At 41.2% G+C, this 26448-nt stretch overlaps 1 protein-coding gene across 3 annotated transcripts; it reads right to left on the bottom strand.

Moving 5' to 3' along the window:
- Nucleotides 1-1352: 1352 nt before the first annotated feature.
- On the bottom strand, nt 1353-19722 carry EI24 (EI24 autophagy associated transmembrane protein). Of its 3 annotated transcripts, XM_034421917.3 has the most exons (12): nt 19523-19670; nt 19006-19062; nt 15203-15348; nt 13424-13569; nt 10347-10407; nt 9244-9310; nt 8737-8861; nt 8052-8171; nt 6959-7070; nt 6456-6567; nt 4607-4681; nt 1353-2912 (listed from the first exon to the last, which is right to left on the bottom strand). In XM_034421917.3, exons 3-12 carry the CDS (start codon nt 15242-15244, stop codon nt 2762-2764), a joined length of 1011 nt encoding a protein of 336 aa, XP_034277808.2. In that variant the 5' UTR covers nt 15245-15348; nt 19006-19062; nt 19523-19670; the 3' UTR covers nt 1353-2761. The 3 variants fall into 3 exon arrangements, with proteins under 3 accessions (XP_034277808.2, XP_087731950.1, XP_087731951.1); XM_087875824.1 differs by lacking the exon at nt 19006-19062 and having other exon boundaries at nt 19527-19722; XM_087875825.1 differs by lacking the exons at nt 19006-19062; nt 19523-19670 and adding an exon at nt 15484-15740.
- Nucleotides 19723-26448: the final 6726 nt, after the last annotated feature.

Below are 26448 nucleotides of genomic sequence, written 5' to 3' on the forward strand. Positions count from 1 at the left end.
CCAGCACACATGTGCGCGCCGGCCACCTGATTTTAAGCCGTTCCGGGCCCACCAGAGGTCCGGAAACAGGCTATTTCCAGCCTCTGGAGGGCCTCCGGGGAGGGGAGGCAGTTTTTGCCCTCCCCAGACTCCTAGAAAGCCTCTGGAGCCTAGGGAGGATGAAAAACGGGCCTGCCAGGCCCACCGTGCCATCGCTTGCCAAAAGTGTGGGGAGCGTGAGGGCAGTTACACGCGCATGTGCGGGAGGCGGGGCGCATTTGAAGGGCTGTTTTGCAGGGGACTGATCGCTCACAGCTTATTATTAGAGGAAATAGATATGCCACCGATTTCAATTGGTATATTCCTGAATAAGCATACTTTGTTGATAGCTTGGGGTATCGTTTGCCCAACACCCAACACTAAGAGCAGCTCCAAAAACACTTCCTTTCCATTTCCTCTTCAAAATGAGACAGAGTAACAAGTGGGTACTCTGGATGAGTCTGCATTTTAAAGAACAAAGACTTTAAGATAAGATGGGAATAAGCAAGGTCCCAAGGGGGAAGCTGTGTTTGCACTAAGCAACTACATAGGCTAATATGCTGTGGAAAGTTGATAGTTCTGTATGTTATAAGAACCCCAATGCAAGTGATTTGTTTGTGCAAATGCATTAATTGTATTTACCCCAAGTTTAATTTACCATCCAGCCCCAAGAGTTATCAAACGTTATCAAAATTAAAATTTGGCCTTTCCCCCATCCAGTTCTCAACCTGGTTCTACCAGGCTTAAAGGGCAGCTCAAACATCTTTCAAAGGTATTCTTTACAGTATAATACACATGATTTCCAAATGCTCTACAATACATCAACTCTGAGCATTCTGACCTTCTCTTGCTCCTTCTACCTCAGTCCTTCCCTAATGACAGCTGTTAGTTTTTTGAAAGCAAGATATAAACAACTGTAATAAATAATAACATAATTTTAGGCACTGTATCAACAGCAGCAGAATTCTCTTCCTCACTTGATTCTGCCTCCCCCCTCTTTTTTTGGAAAATGAATTTCTTGCATTGCTCTCATGATGTCTATTGGGCAGCATCTGAAAATGCTGCAGTTAAAGACAAAAATTAATACATTCAAAGCAGATAATCCTATACCATTCTTTTTTAAAAATCTATATACACATCCCTACTTATTTTTTAGCATTTATACAATTCTCCCTCATTCCCTGGAAACCATAATTTTCCTCATTTCCCAAGCAGAATAGTTTGAATCAGGAACAGAAATTCTATGAAGCAGTTTGCAGAAAGTTTTAGTTTTTATTCTGCCATTCTCCCATCCCCATCAAAATGAGTTTCATGATTCAGTCACACAATTAGTCTTTTTTTTAATATCCCATTTTCCTTTAATGGTTCAGTGTGAAAATACAAGAGAAAACATTTATCTGTAGACTGACTTCAGTTCTACAAAAACCAGAGGGCTTTTTCTTTAAAAAAAAATCTCGTAATGTTTAGCCATACACAAACTGACATGCATAAGGAATACTGCCTAAGATCAGGACCACATTATACTTCTTTGTGCATACACAATTACGTATGTACACACACAGACAGATGAATACATATGAAGTTCACATATCCTGAGCTGAGGAGTCCTTAATTTCAATTGCAGCTACAATCACACAGGAGCACTTTGGTGTACATCATTCTCATTCATCTGGGACAATAATTCCAGGTCAGGCTTCCTATCAGTATTTGAGTTGGAGGCCTTTGGAACTGACATTAGCAAATTCTCTTCTCCATATTGGGCTTAGCACCAGTGGCCCCTGTGTAGACTTGTGCATAAGCCCTGTTGTAACCACCAGCCCCAACACCTGTTTCTCCATAGATTCAGTTCAGAATCTCCCTTGTGTACAAGTCCTCCCCCACCCCATAATCCATCCCCAGGATCCATAAATATGTTCCTTAGAAGCATTGTTTCTTGCAAAATTTTAACAGTATATTGTCACCCTTCAACCCCAGACACAAGGATTAACAAGTTTTCGCTTCAGTGCCTGACTTTACCCGTACACTTTTCAAATTTCCCTTTCAATGTTCAGAAGGTGCTTTTCAAAAGCTCCAAGGATATAAGTAAAAAACAAAACAATACATTCTGTCCTTAAGATTAGGAATTTGTTGCATCCATCAAAAGCAGATTCCTTCAAAATAAAAAAAAAACCAAATAAAGTTAAGAGAGGCCACCGGATGCCAGCAAGAAGCATCTTCCCACCCCACCCCCACAAATCTTAACTTTGCCCAAATGTTACATGATCCACTTTTCATTTCAGCATACAATGGGGATTACAAAATCCTGACCTGAGGTAACCATATAAAGAACTGCGACCATTGAGAAAAATCCAACACTTGTGGTAAAGACCCCATCAGCATCAGAAAGCTACGACAATATGCGTTACAAAAATCATTCATCCTGGGAAATGTAAGGAAATATACAAAAAAGTGCACAGAAACAGGCTCATTACACACTATAAAAACAAGCATAGAACCTGGCTTCCAAAATAAACTCACAAAAGTTAAAAATCCAGGCTCCTCCCACCCACTCGCCCACCCGCCCACCCAAAGTATTTCAATCTACCACTAAGTGAGATGCAAATGTCCAACTGGGGCTTAAAAGAGAGATCACAAGGGAAAATGCACAAGCCCCTCACCCCCACCCCCACCCCTGGCAGACTGTTTCCTGCCCACTTCAGAATCGCAGAAACAACGGTTCTCATCCGCCTTCCTGCTCTGGGGTTCAGTGTGCCAGTCGAGCAGGTGAGGAGCGTGGCGAGGGCAGTCGATCAGCGGACGAAGAGCTGCTCTGGCTGGACTGAAAATAAACCGTCTTATGAAATAGCTTGTTGCTAAGGAAGACGACCAAGGAAAAGAGTCGTAGCTGGAAGTGGCTGGAATAGAAGACAACCTCTATTAGTTTCTTAAACTCTATTAAGATCACTTTAATTCGTGGACATATGGGTATTCCTCGACTTACGACCAGTCGTTTAGTGACCGTTCGAAGCTATAATGGCACAGAAAAAAAAAACTTTTGGAAGTTTTTCACATGACTACTGCGGTCATGTGATCAAAATCCAGACACTTGGCAACTAGCATCTATTTCTGACAGTTGCAGTGTCCCGATGTCATGTGATTACCTTTTGTGACCTTCTGACAAGCAAAATCAATATTGCTTTACAACCGTGTCACTAATTTAACAATTGCCGTCATAAAATGGGGCAAAATTTACACAATTATCTTGCGTAGCAATGGAAATTGGGGCTCAATTATGGTCCTAAGTCGAAAACTCCCTACATTCTGCATTAGATCCTTTCAACATACCAGATCTGCCTAACACCAATTATTGATGTCAGAGAACAGTTCTTACCATTTTTCTCTACTGCTGAAATCTTTTGTCAGTTATGCAGATTTGTGGCAAGATGGGCGGCAAACATATTTAATAAATAAATAATAAAACTTTTAGACCTCAGCCTAGGTCTAAAAGATCTAGACTTTTAGAAGTTTATAAGCAATACAGGTTTATAAGTAGTAGAATCTTTTCTGCTTACACTAATTATCCATAGTTGTCAGGGCAAAAAATGTATAATCTACTTCACTGGGGCAGAAGCATTTACCTATACAGGTAATCCTTGACAACCAAAATGGAATCTCAGTTGTTGAGTGAAGTAGTCATTAAGCAACACATCTGCCTTATGGCCCTTTTCTGAGTCCATCGTTAAACTGAACTATTATTAAACAAACTGTCATAAGTTTAGGATTATCTGCATCTTTTCCTGATAGCAAAATATTCTTTTATTTCTCACTCTAGCTGAAAGGCACTCAGTTACTCTAGCAAGGAAATGGGCAACCTTGGGGTTCATGTAAAATCTTGCAGGTTTGCAGCCCTCAATATCTCCTTTTTTCACAACTGCTGGGCTATCACTGTTCTGCCATTTTTGACATGAATATTGAATATGGCCCTTATCAGTTAATATGTGTTTGCCAAGCACTGTTCATGTCAAAAAAAGACACTGGCATTCTTCCCAATCAAGACTGTAAAAGCAAGCATAATACAACTCCCCATCAATCATAAATAATAAAATATATAACTAATAATTATAAGTAAAATAATCATAAATAGAAAAACCCTAATTTTATGGACCTAATACAGCAAACTTTGGATGTGGAAGACAACATTCAAGTTTGAACATCTTGAAATAACAGTCAGCTGTTTCCAAAGCTATCTAGATCACTGAGATAAATACTTGAGTATTTCTATAATTTCTATAATTCTCAACCTTTTCTTCACCACTATCATCTTTAAATACCTTTTGTACCCATTGATTATGGCCAGGGACCCCCAAGATTTAACTCAAGATTTAAATCATAACATTTCTTCATCTTCATGAACCCCTTGTGATAGCATCGCAACCCCCCCACCCCCGCTAGAGGTCCACAAACCACTAATCTCGATGACCTCATTTTCAACACCAAGAAAAAATATCTAGTGAGACCATTAAGAAAAAAGAAATCAGCAATTTTAGGTAGACCGTAATTCTCTCCTTACTCATAAAAACATCTGCTGAAAAAGGAAATGGGTACTTACTATGCTCTTCCTGGTGTCTTGGATTCATTGGCGCTGATAATAAATAGAGGAAAAAGAATGGAGAACAAACAGCCGCTGTGGGGAAAGGAGGCGGGGAGAGAAAATAGAAGATGTGATACAAGTCTCTCTGCAGAGTTTTTTTAAAAAGGGAGAATACAGAATATGATGTGGATGAAAAGTCTTAATGCAGAGTACAGAGGTGAACATAAACCTTTCCTTTCTATTTTAGTGCAGGTTTTTTTTTTTACATCCTTAGACTCAATCAAGTGGAACATGTCATTATAAGCATTTATGCTATCAAGAAATTAATGAATTGCACTATGGTTTTTAAATTATGGTAATCAGCTCAGAGCTATACTTGAAACAAGTGTCATTGCTTTGATAAACTCTAGGTAGAATAAACCATGTGTTAACAAGATCTGAGAATCCAACCACCCATATATATGCATTGCACATGCATACATGTGTATTGGAAAATGAAGAGGACAGTTTAGTAAATGAACCAGTTTTTTCCAAATGTTGTGCCTTAAATTTAGGAGACTTCAGACTGTATTTATTAACTTACATGCTCCTTCAATCACTGAAAAAATTGCTCATACATTATGAGGTTTTGAAAGCAACCTTGGTCTTAGTTTTTATGTACCTCTTCTTAATTTTAATTGTTTTTATATTTATCTTTTACTGCCCAAAGTCGCCTTACTGATGAGATGGGTGACATAAATTTAATAATGGGCAACGTATAAACTGAATAAATAAATACAAAGTAACAAAGAACAATCCAAATATCCAGCATCCAAATGCTGTATCCACATCTTTTGTCATGCAGTTTGCCACTTAATATAACATAGCTTCTCCTATATCAGAGGTATGAAACTTGTGTCGTCAGGTCATCATCACGTGACATATCATGACTTTTTTCCCCCTTCCCTAAGCTGGGGGTGGGCATGGCCAGTGCATGACACATCCGGCCTGTGGGCCACAAGTTTGACACCCCTGTCCTATATGATAATTTATTATATACCATCTAAGTTTTTATATAGTAGGCTCCCTCTTGTCCCCTATAGCTGACACATGGAATGACTCAATCAGTAGCAGGAAAGGCCAGCATCCAAGTTCTGCCCAGATTAATATTCTGGCATAACTGGAAACAGGAAATAGTACTGTACTTATAAAAAAGTGTCTTGGTTTTCCTGCACTTTATCATGAAATATTCATTCGTTCACTCATGATTTAGAGGTTGCCCGACTATGGATGACTCTGGTGGCTTATACCAGAGATGGTATTCAGCAGGTTCAGACCAGTTCTGGAGAACCGGCAGTGGAAATTTTGAGTAGTTCGGAAAACCGGTAAATACCACCTCTGACTGGCCCCGCCCCCATCTATTCTCTGCCTCCCAAGTCCCAGCTGATCGGGAGGAAATGGGGAGTTTGCAGTAACCCTCCCCTGGAGTGGGGAGGAAATGGAGATTTTACAATATCCTTCCCCTGCCACGCCCACCAAGCCACACCCACCAAGCCATGCCCCCAGAACTGGTAGTAAAAAAATTTGAGTCCCACCACTGGCTTACACTTTTAAAAGGAGGACACAATAAAATAGAAAAACACATCATGGATGTCCAGAAGGAAAAAGCCATACATCTCAATTAAATCTTCAAGGGCTCACAACAATACCCCAAGACCAGCTTTTCAAAGGCTTTGCTTCTATCACTGCTCTGAGGGATGTTCTTGTTCTCCTTCCCCATTATCATTTACACCGGGTCTCTTTCCAGTAATTCCCTACCTACTTTTCCTACTATCCCTCTCACTGAAAAGAAAAAGGATGGCATGTCTCCAGTTTCTCAGTAGGTCACCTGATAATGTAAGAAGACTGCATTGCAGTGAGAAAGGCCAGTGGCAACCCAAATCCAAAGTAATAAGGCCAGTTCCTTTCAATGTTGGATAATCGTTGATGCATTTCAATTCCTGGCAAGAGAAAAACCCAAAACACATGGTTCAAAGAATTAATGCTGTGATATAATACTGGATTTCATATTTCAAGAATTACGATCCCAGTATTTCCTACTTCACATTCTAGGAAGTATTATGTGACTACACCTCCAACCCATGTATCCATATTTACTGATCACTGTTGATAACGGAGACCTCCAGCCGCCACACCACCAGCAGGCAGAAAATAATTTTAATCTTAATTTTTCAGTTCTGCTTCTGCCACTGGAGAATCTCCAAAGATTCTACTGGAAGAGGGTTTGATGGGATTTGTATACATGTGCACAAAATAACCCCCAGGCTTAAGAAGAAAATGAGAGGATTTTTTTTTTAATTAGTTACACAGGGGAAAGCCAGCTGGACTCACCTTTATTAAACCAACGGTACTCAAAGCAATACAGTGAGTAAAGCAGCGACATATGAAGCAGACTAATTAACTGCCCAATGATATCAATAGGAAACAGGCTCACAATCATCCCCTGGGAAAAGCAAGAAATCAATTTTAAAGTCCGTTCCCTTCCATAGAAAACACAATTCTGTACTTCGTTAAAAAGCCCAATTCTTTAGTCATTATGAAAAGCCCAAGAAACTAAACGAATGAAGGGACAGTACAGGTAGTCCTTGATTTACAACCGATCGCTTAATGACCATTTGCAATTACAATGGACTCAAATTACACATGACCCATCCCCCAAGTTATGACTGCCACAGGACTCCCGGTTGTATTTCTGGCCTTTGGCAACTGGCTCACATGTATGACCAGTGGCAGCATCGTATGACTGGTCTTCGTGACATTTTTTGCAGTTTTCTGGCAAGAACGATCCATTGGATAAAGTGGCTTTCCACCTACAACCATACGGTTTGCTTAATGACTGCATTTGCTTAACAACCTCTGTAAAAAACAATTATATTATTGAGTCTGGTCATATGGGGCCTCGATTTACAACTGAAATTCTGGTCCAAGGATGGTCATAAATCAAGGTTTGACTGTATACTCGATTCTCTTCTCCCTTGATACCTTCTGCTCCGCTCCCAATATTAGAGCATTGGATCTCAGGTCCAAGGGCAACACAGTCCATGACCATCATTCTTGGCTAGAAGTCCAGCTATGCACATTTGAGCAACAAACCTGGCCTGTAGTTCTCTCTTGCATGGCAGGAGGACTCTCCATTATAAATAGCTTTGAAGAAGTAGTAGCGTTAATCTATAATCCCAAAGGTTGTGACTGGGAGAGAACTACCACATAAATCAAAGTGGCTAGCAACCTATTTATAAAAATATGGCTTAATTCATTCCTTTTTCTTTCCCAGTCCTCTCTGCTTTTCTCTACCTTGTCGTTTATTTCTTGTAAGGTCTGCCAAATGTATGGTTCTGCATTTGGATGTCTTTCAAATATCAATGTCTATTACTCTTAAAGAGTCTGGATAATCTAGATTGAGTGTTTTTATGCCCACTCTTACCTGGATGAGAAAGAGAGCTTGCAGTAAGAGGTTAAACAACATGTCGGCAATGATTTTACTGACACTGGGGAAAGGCTGCGGCTTCCTTCCTGACACCTCAAATGCCAGATCAGCAATGTCCTGAAACAGAATAATCAGACTTACTTCTGAACAAAATGGAAGAAGATTGTTGTCTTGAATATCCCTCATAAACACAGTACAATACAGGTAGTCCTTGATTTATGACCACAATTTAAGACCAGAATTTCCATTGGTAAGCACATTGGTTGTTAAATGAGTCACGCCCAATTTTAAGAGCTTTTCAGCCATGGTTGTTAAGCGAATCACTGCACTTAGTGAACTATGCAGTCATTAAGCGAATCTGGCTTTCCCCCTTTGACTTTACTTGTTGGAAGCCGGCTGGGAAGGTTGCAAATGGCAGGCACCTAACCCCAGGACATGGCAGCCATCATAAATATAGGCCGGTTGCAAAGCACCCAAATTTTGATCACATGACTGTGGGAATGCTCTGACAGTCCTAAATGAGAGGAACGATTGTAAGTCACTTTTTTCAGTGATATTGTAGCTTCGAATGTTCACTACAAATGGTTGTAAGACAAGGACTATCTGTATATCAAGGAATGGCTTATGTAGATAGCCAAGAAGAGCTAGGCCAGTATTCAATTTCTTCAAAAAAACGATTTACCTGAAACCAAATGGCATTGACCACTTTGCTGAGCACAAAGAGGGGGAGGACCCAAAGGGCACTGAAGATGGAGGTGAGAATAAATTCCAGCCAAGACCAGACATCACCATGTAATGACGGGTCCCCTTTCAAAACAGAGAGAGCATGTTCAATGGTGGTAAGAAAAAGGATTCATTACAATTTAGGGGCTTGACATGAACTGCCATACCAGAAAAAGAAAATACATCTTCCCTCTATAAATCTCATCTACTGATCACAAGTAGGCGACAGATCATTAAATGTAGACAGGACCATAATTATAGCTTCCTTTCATTCAAGAGCGTTATTTCATGTTTACAAATATAGTAAGTACTATGTTCCAAGTTTGAAAATATGAGGGCAAGGGAAGAGAAGAGTAGGATAGATTCAATACAAGCAATTGTACACTTGTCTATCATAACATAACTGCCTAGATTAGGTACAAAGAAGTATTTACTTGGTAAATGTCTTAAACAGTAATATACTTACCAATTACATGTGCTGTTGCTGACTGAAGCAGAGGGATGAACACCCGGTAGAACAAAAGGAGGCTAAGCTAAAAAAAACACACAGCAATTCAGTTTTAACCACTATTTTTAATTGTGCATGCTACAATGGGGAAAGAATGTTTTCCAAGTTCCAGAAGATGCAATTCTGTTTTCTACAACTGAGCTTCAATCCTGATACCTTAGCATATATTTCATGGTTTTCCCCAAGTACATACACAAGGAAATATATGAATAATTTATCTTTACTAATATGACAATTCCAGCACATTCATCCTTAGTTTTATGGGGAAATTGTAACCGGGAAAAACACAGCAAAAAGAAACACTAAAATGCTATAAACACAGAGCTACTAAGTTTCCCTAACTGAAATTAAGAATATAAAGTTCTTTAAATCCAAAAGAAAAAGGTGCTTTAGAAAAGGTGTAAGATTACATTCCATATCAGTAAGCACCCCCTTAAACAAACTGTACCTTTTTTAGGACTTGCCCAGTGCTATAGCTCCACAATCCCAGTAAAAGATGTATTTGAGAGCGGCAGTGGCGCAGTGGTTTAAATGCAGTACTGCAGAATACTTCTGCTGACTGCCAGCTGACTGCAATTTGGCAGATCAAATCTTACCAGGCTCAGGGTTGACTCAGCCTTCCATCCTTCTGAGGTAGGTAAAATGAGGACCCAAATTGTTGGAGGCAACATGCTGACTCTGTAAACCGCTTAGAGAGGGCTGTAAAGCACTGAAAAGGGGTATATAAGTCTAAGTGCTATTGCTATTGAGATGGCAAAAATGGATGAGGGCTGCTAACATTTCTTAACTCAAACATGTATTTCCTGGGATTGTGTGGCTATTTTTATTTATATTTATATTAAAATATGATTGGGATAACACTGCATCTACCAAGGCTAACAAAATGTTAACTATCTCTTATCTGGGAAATAGTAATGATTTCAATCACTATTCAGTTTGCTTTTCAGGTTGCAGCATTATCCAATTAAAAAGTTCAAGCAAGTAAGTATATTTGCAAAAAGAACAAAGCAATTGATTCAATTATGTTGCTGTTGTCAAAAAAGAAGCGCAAATATTCTTACCCAAAATACACCTCCGTTCCACGCACAACACTGAAGTATTCGGCTTACTATCCTGGGTTCACTAAAGAAAAATAAAAGAAAGTGCAAAAATCAAAACTACATGTATTTTCAAAAAGCATATCTGTTTAAACACAGAAACTGATGGGAATGCTTGATACGGAAGCAGATTATTTCAGCTTGGTAGTTTCAATCTATTTGCAACCATAAAAATGCAAAAGTATACTGGTACATTTCCATTATTCTCATTAAATTTCAAACTGTTGGGAGCCACATTTGGTAAAAATAACAACCACCCTATTTTAAAAGTTTCCAGTTTTCCTTGTTTTTCTCTGTTGTTAGGTAACCCTATCTAGACATTCATCATTTCAACTATTCAATATCATACAGATATATATGTAGAACTGTATGTGGTTTAGCACCTAAGAATTATTTATTTATTCATTTAATTTTATTTATTGGAATTTGTCAAACAAAAACAAGAACAAGAGAATAAAAATACAATGACAGGGACAATAAGCACGTTAGTACACTTATGCACGCCCCTTCTACTGACCACTTAAGTATGAAGTAAGGTCCACAGAAGTCAATTTGTGACTGAAATTGCAAAAATTTGTAGCTGAGACAACTGAATCAGGTAGGGCCATGATGGCAAACCTGTAGCACGTACAGCCCTCTCTGCGAGCATGCCAGCTGTCGCCCCAGCCGAGTTCCACCATGCATGTGCGTGCACCAGCCAGCTGGTCTTCAGGTCTCTGCCGCGCATGCGCAGGGTGCATGCGGGGAACATGTGCACGCATGTGCAGGGAGGCACATAAGCAAGGGGCACTCACATTGCCCCCAGCACCCCATTTTGGCTTCCAGGTTGGTGCAGGTGGCTTTCCAGGCCCAAATCGGAGGGGGGGGGTGGCAGAAAGGCCTCCTGCACCAACCTGGAAGCCAAAAATGGGCAAAGGGGGGGGCAGGGTGCATGCGTGGTGGGGGGCGTGCATGTGGAGGGCACATGGGGGTTGCACGCGAATTGAATTATGGGTGCTGTCGCGCTTTCGGAACACGACAACAAAAATGTTAGCCATCACTGAGGTAGGGCATTCCAGACTTTGACAACTCTATTAAAGAAATCAAATTTTTTACAGTCAAGTTTAGAATGATTTACATTGAGTTTAAAGCAGTTGTTCGTGCAACACCACCACCTCTGTGATTTTCACGGTCAGGCCGAAAAACGTGATAATCACTTGCAGTAAAAAAAAAGTGTCTAGAAAAGACACATTCAACTAAGTCTCACAAACAAAAATGAGGTCAAAAAGAGACGTGTTCAGGAGCAAAAGGAATTCAGACATTTTGTTTGCGAGGCTTCTTGCATTAAATAGTTTACACATTAAACCAGTAGGAATGGACCTTAAGTAGATGGAGGGTGTGCATACCTAACATTGGTGAACAGAAGCATGAATGTTAGGGCTTGGCCAATGTTCTTACGTTTAATACAGTCAGCACGGTAGTCGACATATAGATCTGTTTCACTTTGTCCAAACGTTCTTTAAGCTCTGCATGGAGCTCTTGAGCGCGGATATGTTGTAGGACGGACAAATCAGGCTGCGAATGTAATTTCTTATGGTTTACGCTGCTTTTGGCAAACAAATTTATCATGGATATGAACTCCCGTTTACAGGTTTCATTCTTGCAAACTACTTTGCAAAAACCGTGGCACCACTGAGCCGTCATTATTCTTATACTCAGGGCCTTCACGGGAAACGTGTACGTTTTTGTTGGGTCTAATGGTTGACGCCTGGAAACTGCTGATAATGCCGCACACCCTGGTGATGTCATCAAATTCATCAGAGTCATCCAATCCGAATAAGATCACGTTGGGTCATTTCTTTTCTCTTTCAATCGCGTCTTTCATGTGGAGCCAGATGTCATGCATGGGCTTAACAACGTCCTGCAATTTAGGCCGGCGATTCAGATTGGAATTGCAGGAAATTGATGGTTCAATGCTCTGTATCCTTTCCTTTTCTTCTAAGGCCGCCAAACATTCTTCCATACGGTCAACCCGTTCAAACAAAACAATGAATCTGTCAAATTTAAGCTTACAAGAAGGGCAAAACAACGGAAACACAAACTGGGTTAGGGAAGTCGAGTGTAAAAACTGGGCAACACCTTTGGTTAACCCCAGACACTTGTGATGAGCATGCGAGTCCCACAGGGAGCACTTCATAGTACTCTTATCCTCCTCAAATTCTTCAACACAGACGAAACACTTACAGGTATTATATGACTCGTCAGGAGCTGTGGTCGCTTTTTAGAGGATGGCGTAGTAGACATAGTCGACGAGCTTTTGGCGTTCCTCTTCATTCTCCTCAATTCTCCTTTTCCCCTTCCCAGTTACAAGGAGTCCGCCTCTTGGAAAGAAAAATTCTCAGCCTCCTTGGCTTCTCTTCTTCCCGGCAGCCTTTGCAGCCTTTTTTATTTCTTTTTCATAAAGTCAACTTTTTTAAAAAACGTGAATTACAACTACAGAAGCTACTGGGCTGGAGACTAAAATTATTATCTTAAAATCTTCATTCCAAGTCTCTTCCTACAAAGAATCCAGTGGCTTCCATGATGAAATTAAACAGCTATATAGAACATAGTCAGTCCCTCAAATGACACTGGCTGAGAGATCCACATAATAGAATATTTCAAAATCCTCATTTAATTTTGCCAATATAAAATAAAAATCCCTACTAAAATTTGCAGGATCCAGTTTATGACTATGCTAGCAGAAGTGATTTCTAGGGATTCAGTGCCATCTTGGTGGTGGTGCAGTAGTTAGAATGCAGTATTGCAGACTAATTCTGCTGACTGCCAACAGTTCAATTCTCACCAGCCTCAAATTTGACTCAACCTTCTGTCCTTCTGAGGTCAGTAAAATGAGGACTCAGATTGTTGGGGGCAATATGCTGACTCTGTAAAACCACTTAGAGAGGGCTGTAAAAAGCACTGTGAAGCGGTATATAAGTCTAAGTGCTATTGCTATTGTTGATAAAACACTGATAGATGATTACTGAGGTCACGACACAATTCCCAAGCTTGGAACTTACTTCTCTTGCTTCCTCTCTTCGCTTTGTGCTCTTCGTTGGGCAAGCACACTAGTTGCTCTTCTTTTCCGCTGCTCTTCCCTTTTCTGTTGGATCCGAGCATCCAGCTTGGAGATTGTGCAGATCCCCCATATGGAATCTTTAATTCCCTAGAGACATAAACATCTAAATTCAACATATAGTATACAATTCAAGTCTGTATGCAGGTACTTCTCAACCAACAGCCGTTCATTTAGTGACCATTCAAAATTCCAACAGCACTAAAAAAAGTGACTTATGACCAGTCCTTCCACTTATGATTGTTGTAGCAACTCCAGTCATATGATCAAAATTTGGTAACCAGCAGCTATTTACAGTAGCTGCAGAGTCCCAGAATGATGGATTTACCATTTGCGACTTTGCCCACTGGCTTCTGACAAGCAAAACTCAAATTCCGCAAATAGTTCCAAATCCCCAACATGTATGAAAAATCCAGATTTTGAAAATGTATTTCAAAAGTATTAAATGCAAATGATAAAAAGTTAGATGCTTCAGTATTGGGACTACAGATAGTGCACGCTTACCAACCACTCATTCAGTGACTGATGTTATGACAGCACTGAAAAAGATTTGTAGCTGTTCCTTGAAGTTGCAGTTGTCACAATCCCCTTCAGGCACATGAACACCATTTACGACTTTTTCAGCTGGCTTCCAACAGTTTAATGGGGAAGCCATCAGGAAGTTACCAATCGTGGTCACGTTACATTAAAATTAACAACCTACAGTGATATACTTATTGGCAGCAGCCAGAACTGATGTTGTAAATTGGCACAGCCATTTAATGTTTCACTTAATGACCATACTACATAATGACAGAGCCACCGGTCCCAATTGTGATTGGTAAGTGAGGACTATCTGTATGTCAGAGCAGCAAAATCTGAAGCTTCAGAAAGCCTGTTTGTAACTATTTCACTAATAAAAGCTTGTAATAGTAATTGTATTTCATTAATTTAATTCAGTGAAAACCAGAAACTAAATGAAGTATATGTTTACCCTGGCATTTGACTCAAAAACAAAATGCGCTCCCTGACTCAAAACAGATTGTGCACCTCTGCTGCAAATTCAAATTTAAACATCTGTTGCCTGCATATTTTCTTCTAAAGATATTCTACTGAATGTCAAAATGCAATCCCGTTAGATACTTCAAATGTCTGAGATAAGTTGGATACTTGCTCTAGGTGTTCTTGTTTCTGCTGACCAATTGTCATGATTCATCAAACAGTTCTACCTGGGTGACTGAGAATCTTCATCGACATCTTGTTTCTCCTGATTTTTTTCTAAATAAGATATCTAAGCAACTACCCAGTGGTTTTCTAGCTAAATCTAATCCTTTAAAGCAAGACTTGTCAACCACTTGTCAGAAATGGTATAGGATTCCTTCCAATTCTGTTATTCTGTTCTGTTATTCTGATATTCATTATCTGATCAGTAATATAATGGCATCACAGTTCAGAAACTCTCCATTTACTATGAATCATAGTTAGACACAAGGATATTACACTTGAGCTTAACCCAAATGCTGAGAAACTATCAGAGTTAGAATTGGTGCTGAAATGGATTTTACTTGTTAGTTACACATAGTTTGTGAAAGAAGTCCTACAGGTTCCTAAAACTTCCTTTCTTCATACCACCAAAGACAGATTTATGGGAGCTAACATAAATGTTAATGGCTGAAACACTCTAAAATCCAATCTTATCTTAAATGCACTGTCCTGTATAACAAGAATAAAAGGAAGTACTTACCCTGATAAGATCATTAAGGAAGATCTTGACGCTGTCTGCCATATCTACACCAGCATTGTCTCGACATCTAAAACTATCAACTACAAGGTGTAGGGAAGAAATGACCCCAGGCCTGTCTCATTGTGAAAACATGAGAAATTGGTAATCTGACAAAAGAACAAAAAAGATAGCTGTAAGTGAAGCAACAAAATTAATGTTATGATAAGAGCCTGATAGTACAGTGGACTAAAGCACTGTTATTAACATCTGCTGCTTGCAATTACTGCAAGTTCAAATCTCACCAGGCTCAAGGTTGACTCAGCCTTCCATCCTTTCAAAGGTAGGTAAAATGAGGACCCAGATTGTGGGGGCAATAAGCTGACTTTGTATAAATATACAAAAGTATGAAGGTTATTGCTTAACGCATTGTAGGGCGCCGTGAGTCTCCGGAGAAGGGCGGCATATAAATTAAAGCAAAAAAAAAATAATTATAAATGGAGTATATTTGTCCTTAATCATTCTTAAATTCATATGGATCATGAAAATGTTTACTTTCCAAGACCATATTAAATCATTTTAAACATGCTTCTTCCAGACCACAATAAACATCAGTGCTTAAGATATTCCAAGAAGAAGCAACAACAAATAATACAATGCTCCAAATATTCAAGTCTCATGTTTGGGGTGTGGATGATATATAAAATCATGGCAAAAAAAATTTAAGATGTCACAACAGCTCAGCAGGGATGGTTTCCATTAAACACAAGTGAGACAAATACCACCCACAAACATGTCAACCCCTTTCTCAGTACCAATGAGATGCCAGCTCAAACTATTCTGGTTCTCTACTTTACTTTCTGTCATTTTTTTGACATATTTTATGTTATTCATTTATGTTTCTATAAATTAATGAGCCACAGTGGCGCAATGGTTAGAGTGCAGTACTGCAGGCTACTTCTGCTGATCACCTGCTGCCAGCAGTTTGGCAGATCAAATCTCACCAGGCTCAAGGTTGACTTAGCCTTTCATCCTTCCGAAGTCGTTAAAATGAGGACCCAGATTGTTGGGGGCAATATGCTGACTCTGTAAACCACTTAGAGAGGGCTGTAAAGAACTATGAAGCAGTATATAGCGTTTCCCCTAAAATAAGACATCCCCTGATAATAAGTCCAACTGGGCTTTTGAGCACATACATTAAAATAAGCGCCCCCTGAAAATAAGCCCTCCCCAAAAATATTTAAACACATGTGCAGCCAGTCCCTGCCATTTCCTCTGGTTTCCTCCATGAGCCCCAAAATAATAAGACCTCCCCGAAAATAAGGCCAAGCGCTTATTTCAGAGTTCAAAAAAATATAAAACAGGGTCTTATTTTCCGTAAGTCTAAGTGCTATTGCCAATAAATATGCATGTATATTTTACTTAGCATTCAAACATTTTTAATTAAAAAATCACAAATTACAAAGTATCCACAACTAGAATTTTATCTTTCAAACATGTCTTTTCTTATATTTTTCAAAGTTCTTACAACTAGAACAATGCTTCAGAGTCACCAAAATACTACTGAACAAAGTAAACCAAAGAAAAAATTAATTTAGAGCGCAAGTGATGGCAAAGCAAATGGTGATATACTATGAGAAGAATTCTCCAAAGAAATCAGGCTGCTGCCAATGAAATAAGAATAGGGATCTTTTATTAACAAACAATTAACTGAATAATTTCTCATTTTTGTCTGTGAAGTTAAAATACAATTTAAGATCTTTATATGGCATATGCAAATTTTTTAAATATAGGACTATCAATGTACTAATCACTTTACAGACTAATATGAGTTAGCTAGTATGTAGAAGGACTTTACAGAGAATTAACATTACAGAATAGTACATAGAAGAGTTGCAAAACCAGTTTCCCTGAGATATTACACCAAACCATCATTAATGTTTAGTCTCATTCTAGTTACTGAACTATGAAATTATAATTTATGACTGGCTAAAAACAGTCATAGATCATGATTTGAGGTTTGTTTTCAAATGATGGTTTGTTCAAATCATTCAGCTTAATGAAAAAATGATGCTTAGATGTTTAACTTGAGGATTTACAGAAGAAAAGGGAAAACCAACAGATTGCTCTAATCGTTCGTTTTGTCTGGGTTAAAGATAATGATCATGATTCCGGGGTTAATTTCTAGAATAGCATCAAGGAACAATTTGAAGAGGTGGTAACAAAACTGCTTCTAGAGACTAAAATAATCATAACCTGAAGCAAGACGGAAGGTTTAATGAAGAGGTTCATGTCAAGACAAAAAATAATTTGATTTAATTAGTAAATTCAATTAAAGATAGTATAATTACTCATAATATTCTCTCCATAACAGAGGGTATGGATGCCAAGGGAAAGTAATACAGGGCTCTAAAACATCAGGCTGTGACCTCTCCTATAAATACCAAGGCTACCTGGCATAAAATTTAATATGAAGAAGCTTATTTTGTCATAAATCAATTCAGATCTCCACAAGAACCATATATACATTACAGAAAATATAAATCAATACATGTACTGAATTTCAATCTAAACCTCTTCCAAATTAACTCTCAAATGGTTCATATTTCAAACCAGAACTATTTTATCTGCAGTTGCAGTAATAAGACTTAGAAGAAAAGGATGAAGTACAAATTTTCAAAGGTCTGAGATTATTTATAAGGAAAACTTTCAGTCTCAAAGAACTGTTCAACTCTAGTACTTTGAAATACAACCTTAAGCATTACAATATGTAGGAACCTCTCACTAAATCATGTCATTTGGGAACAGAACTACTACTGCGTGCTGTACAGTACTCATTCATCCTCTTGCCAAGACAGAATTACTCCCGAGTACTGTGTTTAAAATAATGTTTGAAATGCAACTGAAATCATGTTTCAGTTTAGAGGTACTATGCCACTTTTTAGAACATGTTTATTTTAACTTTACTGAAGCCGTCATAAATGTCTGTGTTATTGCCCCAATTCCCAGAACAGAAATATCTGGTTCTGAGAAAAATCATATTAACTAAATTTACTGGACAATCTGCGTGCAAGTAGATGCAGCAAAGCCTGAAAAAATAACTTCATGACTGATAGTTTCTAGTAGGCTTCTAATCACTGCACTAGACTCCTTTTGACAAGGAGATTAACTCAGAAGATGTGCTGCAACAGACCATCTCTCTGACATCTGAACTACTTGCTAACAGTGTCTATTTGTTTGCTGAACGAGAAGGAAACTTCTGCAAATGGAGTGCCTTAAAATATTATAAACAAACATTTCCCCACAGGGTGGGGAAAGCTTCAAAGTAATGGAGGAAACAGAAAAAAGAGAAGGGAAAAATTTCAACTCCAAAAAGTATTAGGGTGCAGCAGTGCTGGATTGCAAAGCAGGTTCCAAATTTAAGGATTTGGATGTAATTGAAGAAGGGGGGAAAATGACATGGGGAGAAGAAATGGAGACTCCAATACAGGTAGTCCTTGACTTACGACCACAATTGAGCCCAACATTCCTGTTGCTAAGTGAGGCGTTTGTTAAGGGAGTTTTGCCCCATTCTACAACCTTTCTTGCCACAGTTCTTCGAGCCATCGCTAAACAAACTGCTGTAAGTCGAGGACTACCTGTAGCAGAGAGAGAGTCTCAAACAATGATGTTGTTACCTAGCTGAGTAATGAAATGTCCGCAAGTAAACAACCAAGCTGAGAGCTTGAGAGAGCACCAAGGAAATAGAAAGATTGTGGGTGATGTTATTATTATTAATCAGACATGAAAACCTGTGAGGCCAGCTGCTTTCTTTTAGCCCAACCTACCTCACAGGGTTGTTGTTGTTGTTGTGGGAAAACAGGAAGCAGGAGCATTAAATAACACTGCCTTGAATTGTACAAAATAAAATTTTAGAAAAAAGATATTATTATTATTCCCTCAAAACACAGCGTTGCACATAAGTATCGATGAAAACTGTTTGGGGGGGCGGGGGTCCGCGTCCAGGTGTCTCCAAAGGACTACAATTCCCATCATCCCCATGCACTACACCTTGGTGGCCAGGGATCGAGATAGATGCGGCCCGGTTTCCCCGGCAATGGCAGAAAGGGACCACAGCATCCCTCCTGCCCAGCCGGACGGGGAACGACCCAGGAAAGGCGGGCAAGCAGTGGGCGATGGGCTTTGTAGTCAGGCCCGCCGGGGACGACGCGAAGTGGCCCAAAAAAAGGGGGAAAGCGAAGCGGGGAAATCTGCAATCCGGGGAAGCCCGAGACGGACTCCAGAAAAGAAAACCGGGAGGCCGCCTCCCTCCTCCAGCCAGCCAGCCCAGACGGCCGTCGATACTTGCCAGCCCAGGCCTCCTGGGGTCCGCGGCGGCCCGTCAGCCTTTCACTCCTCAGGCAGCACCGGGCGGGACGCCACTGCGCACGCGCGGCCCACCTCACACCATTCTTTCCCAACCCTCCTCAAGCCCCGTCAGGAGGTAGCGCCCGCACCAGGGAGCATCCCGGGCTTCGACCGCGGCGATGCGCATGCGCCCTCCCGCCAGGAAAGTCATGCGCAGTTCAAAAGCTCCTCCAACCCCCGGCCGGCGCGCGTATTCTCCTTCCCACCTCAGACGCGCGTGAGGGACTTTCGTGTATTTTTTTTTTTTTTCAAATCTATCCCAGTTCCCGTGTACAAGTAGTCCTCCACTTACCCCCACAACTGAGCCCAGAATTTATGTTGCCAAGTCAGAAATTGGTTAGGTGAGTTTGCGCCATTTTACGACTTTCCTTGGCCACGTATGGGAAGTGAATCATGGCGTTTCTTAAAATAATAACAGGGTTATTAAGCGAATCTGGTTTCCCCGTTGACTTTGCTTGACAGAAGGTTTGCAAAAGGCGATCACGTGACCCGAGAACACTGCAACGGTCATAAACGTGAGTCAGTGGTCAAGCATCCAAATATAAGTCACAGTGACCATGAGGAAGCTGCATTGGTCATAAGTCTGAAAAATGGTCCTAAATCTCTTTTTTTCAGTGCCCTTGTAACTTTGAATAGTCACTAAGTGAACTGTTGTAAGTCGAGGGCTATCTGGACATTGCTCTGCATCTGTTGCTCTTTGCTGAGGTACAAAAAAACAGTAACTTAGTATTAAATACTGGGGGTAGCAATAACGAGGCAACTCGGAACATCTAACTTCATTCATTTAACGCAGTAACACTAAAACTGACAGAACAAAACAGCTGAGGAAAATTACAGCCTTTTATACCCGGCTGTCAAATTAACTAACCAATCCGCAAGCGCGAAAACTCCCGCGCTTGCTACAACCAATCAGGATGCGTGCTCCTGTCATCAGGCAGCGCGCCGGACACAACAGGTTTTAGGAAGAATATATTATTCATAGGAAAGCTTATACACAAAACTGCATGAAAGCTTCTACTCGCATTTAGTTTTATACTGAATCAGAATCTCCCCCCAATATTTGAATAATGCTCATCCATCCCAAAATGGTTCCCTCACAACTGTTAGAAGAATTATCCTTCTGGGTTCAGCTCCAAGTGGGAAAAAAGACACTGGAAACATGGAGACTGCTTGGAAAAATGGTTTAATGATAGACAGGATCACATAGTTTGAGTTCCCGGTGGGTCATGATGGTCTGGGCTTCTGCAGAAGCATCATCCACTGGGAGCTGCTGGTACGCTTGAGCTAAATCTAATTTAGCAAAAATGGAGCCCGGCCCAAGGGAGTGAAGTAAGTACAACAGCTACCGGGTATGGATTAGCTTGCAACGCCTTATTTAACGTGCATTTAAAATCAGCACAATTCCTTATAGATCCGTCCTGCTTAATCGGTATCACAATAGGGTCTCCCATCTAGAATGGTCGGTGGGTTCTAAAACCCCTTGGGCGATGAGCTTGTCCAGCTTGGCATCGACCTTAGGACGCAGGGCCAGTGGCACCCGGCGAGGCTTGAGACGTATCGGGGCCACCCCAGGGTCAAGGTTCAGGGAAATTGGGGAGCCTGTATACTAAAGAGTCCTCAAACACATCAGCGAATTCAGAGGATAAGGCAGAGAATTCATCCACACACATGGAGTGAATTCCCGAAATTTCCAACCCCAGGGAACGGTACCAATCCAAGACGAGAAGGCTAGGAAGGGACCCATCGACTACAATCAGAGGCAGACGCCCCGCGAACCCCTCTCTCTACTAGGAATCGGCCATGCCCCAGGATAGGGATGTAATTTCCCTGATAGTCCCGCAGTTTGACAGGACAGGAACGAAGCTGGCTCTTTTGAATTGTGGGGATTAGGCACTTCAACACTTTCCAGGACACAATAGACTTGGACAACCCCGTGTCGACTTCCATGCAGCAGTCAGCTCCTTCGATTTTGACAGTCATCCATAGTTTAGACTCCCCAGATACAGCAGGGCGGGCGGTGACATCTTCCACCCGGCGGCCACGAAAAATGGCAAAACACTCCTCATTCGCTGGACGCCTGGGCTTGGAGGCAAAGGTAGGCTTGGGTGAAGAACGGCAAACCCTGGCAATGTGGCCCTGCTTGCCACAATAGTGACAAATGGCAGATCGAAAATGACAGGAAGCCCTTGGGTGATTCTCCCCGCAGCCAAGACAAGAGGCAGGAGGCTTTTTCTTCGGCCCCTGGCCAGAACCCCGGGCTTTGGTGGCCTTCAGAAGACTGACATCTGCCTCCTCCTCAGAGGTTTCATCAGAGGCAACTCCTGCAGGTGTACAGTCGCAGCAGGTGGGGCAACGGGAATGAAATTTCCGAATATCAGCAGTGGATTTTTCTGACATCTCTGCCGCCTGGGCTTCCTCTATGCCTGTAGGTAGATCTAAGTTTCTCTTAGCCAAAAGCCGCCTAATGTCTCTGACCCCGCATACCAGCTGCTCTACCAAAGCGTCATCCAAGTCCCGATATTCACAATCGAGAGCAGCGGTCCTTAGGCGAGCCACATAGCGGTTAATTGACTCCCCCTCCTCCTGAAGCACTTGCCGCAAGTTAAAACGGCGTGTGATGCTAGACGGTGTAGGAAAATAATGGTTTCTAAGTTTCTCCTTCAATGTCTCCCAGGAAACTGTGTGTACAGGCAAAGGAGCTAATAATGCCCTAGTCGTAGCAAATACCTCAGGGCCACAGGAGTTCAAGAAATGGGCCCGTTTCCAATTACTGGATAGGTCAGTATAATCGTTGGCCTCTAAAAAACATTCAAAACATGCTTCATATGCGTCCCAGGTCTCAGTAGCCGCATCGAAAGGGGCGAAGATTGGCGGGGCCATCACAGCAATAACACTGTTCGAGCGCTAAGGTGGCAAAACTCATGGAGACGGTACTGTGCAGGCCGTGGAGCGATCCTCAACCCTCGTCGCCAGTATTAAATACTGGGGGTAGCAATAACGAGGCAACTCGGAACATCTAACTTCATTCATTTAACGCAGTAACACTAAAACTGACAGAACAAAACAGCTGAGGAAAATTACAGCCTTTTATACCCGGCTGTCAAATTAACTAACCAATCCGCAAGCGCGAAAACTCCCGCGCTTGCTACAACCAATCAGGATGCGTGCTCCTGTCATCAGGCAGCGCGCCGGACACAACAGGTTTTAGGAAGAATATATTATTCATAGGAAAGCTTATACACAAAACTGCATGAAAGCTTCTACTCGCATTTAGTTTTATACTGAATCAGAATCTCCCCCCAATATTTGAATAATGCTCATCCATCCCAAAATGGTTCCCTCACAACTGTTAGAAGAATTATCCTTCTGGGTTCAGCTCCAAGTGGGAAAAAAGACACTGGAAACATGGAGACTGCTTGGAAAAATGGTTTAATGATAGACAGGATCACATAGTTTGAGTTCCCGAACAGAAAAGGGGCGAGATGCAGCGAGTCCCCTGGTTTTATGCCCTCTCTGGCTTTGAACTTCCTGGGGCCCCGAAAGAGTATCCTGATTGGTTGTCAAACTCCCAGGGGTTGAGGGTTTTAGCTAGCCTTGCTGGCTGATGTAATCTTCCCAGGTGCCATGTGGTGAGTTTCTGTTGCTAGATGGGTCCTATTGTGTTAATTTCTGTTGCTAGATGGGTCCTATTGTTTTAGTTTCTGTTGCTAGATGGGTCCTATTGTGTTGCATTGGTCCATTGACACAGATGGGAGGGAATTGAGTTTCTGCCTCTGGCCCATTGACAAAGGGTGGGGGGGGCAATAAGGTGGGAGCTGCTTCGTCTTTAAAACATGCTTCTCCATTTCTCATCCAGGGAAACATAATATTCTGCCTTTTTAATATTTCCTAAAATATTTCATTCTTCTAGGAAAGGGGTGGGTGCTAACTTCCTACACAACTAAGGACTAACTGGGAATACTGCTGAAAAGGAAGTTTTATTCTGTGTGTTTTGGATGATTCATTCCAGAAAATGGCTTCTGTATATAGTGAATGACATATTCTGGTGGCCCCTCCAACATCAAATCTGTTGTTAATGTGATCATATCTTGGAAGGGGAATTTGCATTTGCGAGCAGATTGCACGTAGGTGTGGAGGGAAAAGAAAGGTCTTCTCTACCTATCTCCAGAAGAGACATCCTGAAAGCAGCAAATGAGCAGTCCAAAAGCGAGGAGCATGCAGTTCGAATTCTTCATTGTGCTCAAAGCAAGAAAATGAATTTGAGTTGATCCATTTTATAGATGTTGGAAAAAATATCCATCTACTTCAGTTCCAAGCTGGGAGAAAGACACTGGAAACATGGAGGCTGATTGGAAAGATGGTTTAATGATGAAGCAGAACCATCCTGATGGTCCTGATGCAGCTGACCACCTGGAGTTGAGAGAGGGGGGTATTTATACCCTCTCTTGGGCTTTGAACTTGAACTTCCTGTTCCTGTGCAAGAACGTGGCTGTTGGCTGTTGTAGGGGCCATAGCTAATTTTGTAGGTTGTCTGAGTCCCAGGTTTGGTTGATGTTTGCTCTGCTGCTAGATGGGTTAATCCTATTATGTCCTGGAGGGTCATGTCTTAATCCCATCAATCTGGAGTTGGAGGTCTTTTGCCTTGTAGATAGCCTGTCCCAGTCTTTCTTAATGGGCACCAAATATCTGCTGGGGGCAAGGAGTTACTTTCTGTGTTTAAAACATATTTCTCCTTTAGGGAAATATAATATTCTGCCTTTTTAATATTTTTCAAAATATTTCATTCTTCCAGGAGAGGGGGAATAGGCAATAGGGAAGTAGACCTGGGTATTCATGTTGTTGGAACAAGGAGGCCAAACCTAGTAGGGACCCTGAGTACAGGTCACCAATCATGCATAAACAGTGCTATATAGAGTGTAGCAAATGAGTTAGGAATTGTACCCGAATTAAATTGAAGGAATGAGGAAAGTGATAAAAAGGAAAGAGGTAGAATGTCTCTGCACTACCTCCCCTCACTGTATCTTTCTATTCCTGCAAACCAACGTTCTTTTTACCACTTCCATATTCTGATGTCTCATCTCTTTCTTTCCAGAGTCTCATCTGATCCAGCCATAACTCTAACTCTTTGCCTTCATTATTAACAATTCGCTTTTTCTTCATGCATTTGCTTAGCAACGTGTTTGCCATAAATTTACTCTACTAGACTTTTTGTATTTTGTATTCATTATGCCCCACACACACTCCCCACTATATCCCTTCTTGGTTTACCACACGAATGATATAGCTACCCCTTTTCCAATTGTTGGAAGAAATAACCATCTGGTTCAGTTCCAAGCTGGGAGAAAGACACTGTAAACATGGAGGCTGATTGAAAAGATGGTTTATTGATGAAGCAGAACCACGTGTGATTCTGGGCAGCTGACAAAATGGAGTTGAGAGTGGGTGGGTTTTTTACCTTCTTTGGGCTTTGTATTTGAGCTTCCTGTTCCTATGCAAGAACATGTCCTTTAATATTCTATTGGCCATTGTCAGATTCCTATGGGGTCATGTAGGGGTTATGTAGGGGTCATAGCTGGCTCTATATGCAAAAAAGGAAATACAAATCGTAGGTGCTTGTCTGAGCTAATCTAGTCAACCTCTGGTTCATTGTTTATCTGAGCTCCCAGGTGAAGTTTGGACTGCTCTGGGGGGGGTGCAATGAAGGGGCTTGTGTTTTGAAAGGCACAATTTCTATTGTGCCTAATGGCTTTCATCCTTTGTTGAATCTTGGGTGAGGGGCTGCTTCTAATCCTATCATTCTGCCTTTGCTGCAGGGAGTTTCAAAAGTTCATGTCTTGAATGGATTAACAAATCTGCATTTCTAAAAGCTGGGTCCTCAGTTTCTGCTTGGGGGCTATTAAGAAAGACTCTGGGGCTGCTTCCTGCTTCTAAAAACATGTTTCTCCATTTCTCCTTTAGGAAAATATCTTGAAATATATTCAAGATATATTGAATATATATCTTGCTTCCCAGAGCATCACATGTCCCACATTTGTTGAAAAGATCTGCAGGGACCTTCCCAAAGATGTATTCCCTTTGTTTTTCTGTCTTTTCTGTATTTATTTATTTATTTATTTATTTATTTATTTATTTATTTATTCATTCATTCATTCATTCATTCATTCATTCATTCATTCATTCATTCAATTTCTATACCGCCCTTCTCCCGAAGGACTCAGGGCGGTGAACAGTACATATATATACATACATATAAAATGTGAATATAAGATGATTAAGCCAATTTGGTTCATCGATTAAGAATTTGCAGCGTAAAGATTTAGAACAGTTAGAAGAGATTTATGCCAGCCCGGCTTGGTGAAATAGAAAGGTCTTAAGTGCATGACAGAAAGTACGAAGATCTGGGATCATTCGTATCCCTGGGGGTAACCTGTTCCAAAGGCTAGGTGCCCCCACAGAAAAGGCTCTTTCTCTGGGAACCACCAGTCGACATTGCTTTAGTGATGGCACCCTGAGGAGGCCCACCCTGTGGGAGCGTGCTGGTTGGTGGGAGGTTATTGGTTGCAGAAGGTGGTCTCGTAAGTACCCAGGTCCTATGCCATGGAGCACTTTAAAGGTAAGAACCAACACCTTGAAGCGCACTCGGAAGACCACCGGGAGCCAGTGCAGCTCGCGTAGGAGAGGTGTTACATGTGAGCACCATTTCGCTCCCAATATCACCCGCGCAGCTGCGTTCTGGACCAGTTGGAGCCTCCGCGTGCACCTCAAGGGGAGCCCCATGTAGAGAGCATTACAGTAGTCCAGACAGGAAGTGATGAGGGCATGAGTGACTGTGCGTAAGGAGTCCCGATCTAGAAGGGGTCGCA

This window comes from Pantherophis guttatus, chromosome 9 (assembly GCF_059756535.1).
Source record: "Pantherophis guttatus breed Tessera chromosome 9, ASM5975653v1, whole genome shotgun sequence".
NCBI classification, from domain to species: domain Eukaryota; kingdom Metazoa; phylum Chordata; class Lepidosauria; order Squamata; family Colubridae; genus Pantherophis; species Pantherophis guttatus.

Excerpts from the sequence above, each read along its gene's own strand:
- EI24 (XM_087875824.1), bottom strand. The coding sequence starts at position 15,244 with ATGGCAGACAGCGTCAAGATCTTCCTTAATGATCTTATCAGG. Across the intron at positions 8,172-8,736 it reads TCAATGCCATTTGGTTTCAG|GACATTGCTGATCTGGCATT; the intron begins GTAAATCGTTTT and ends ATTCTGTTTCAG. Across the intron at positions 4,682-6,455 it reads CAGTCTTCTTACATTATCAG|CGGCTGTTTGTTCTCCATTC; the intron begins GTGACCTACTGA and ends CTTTCCCCACAG.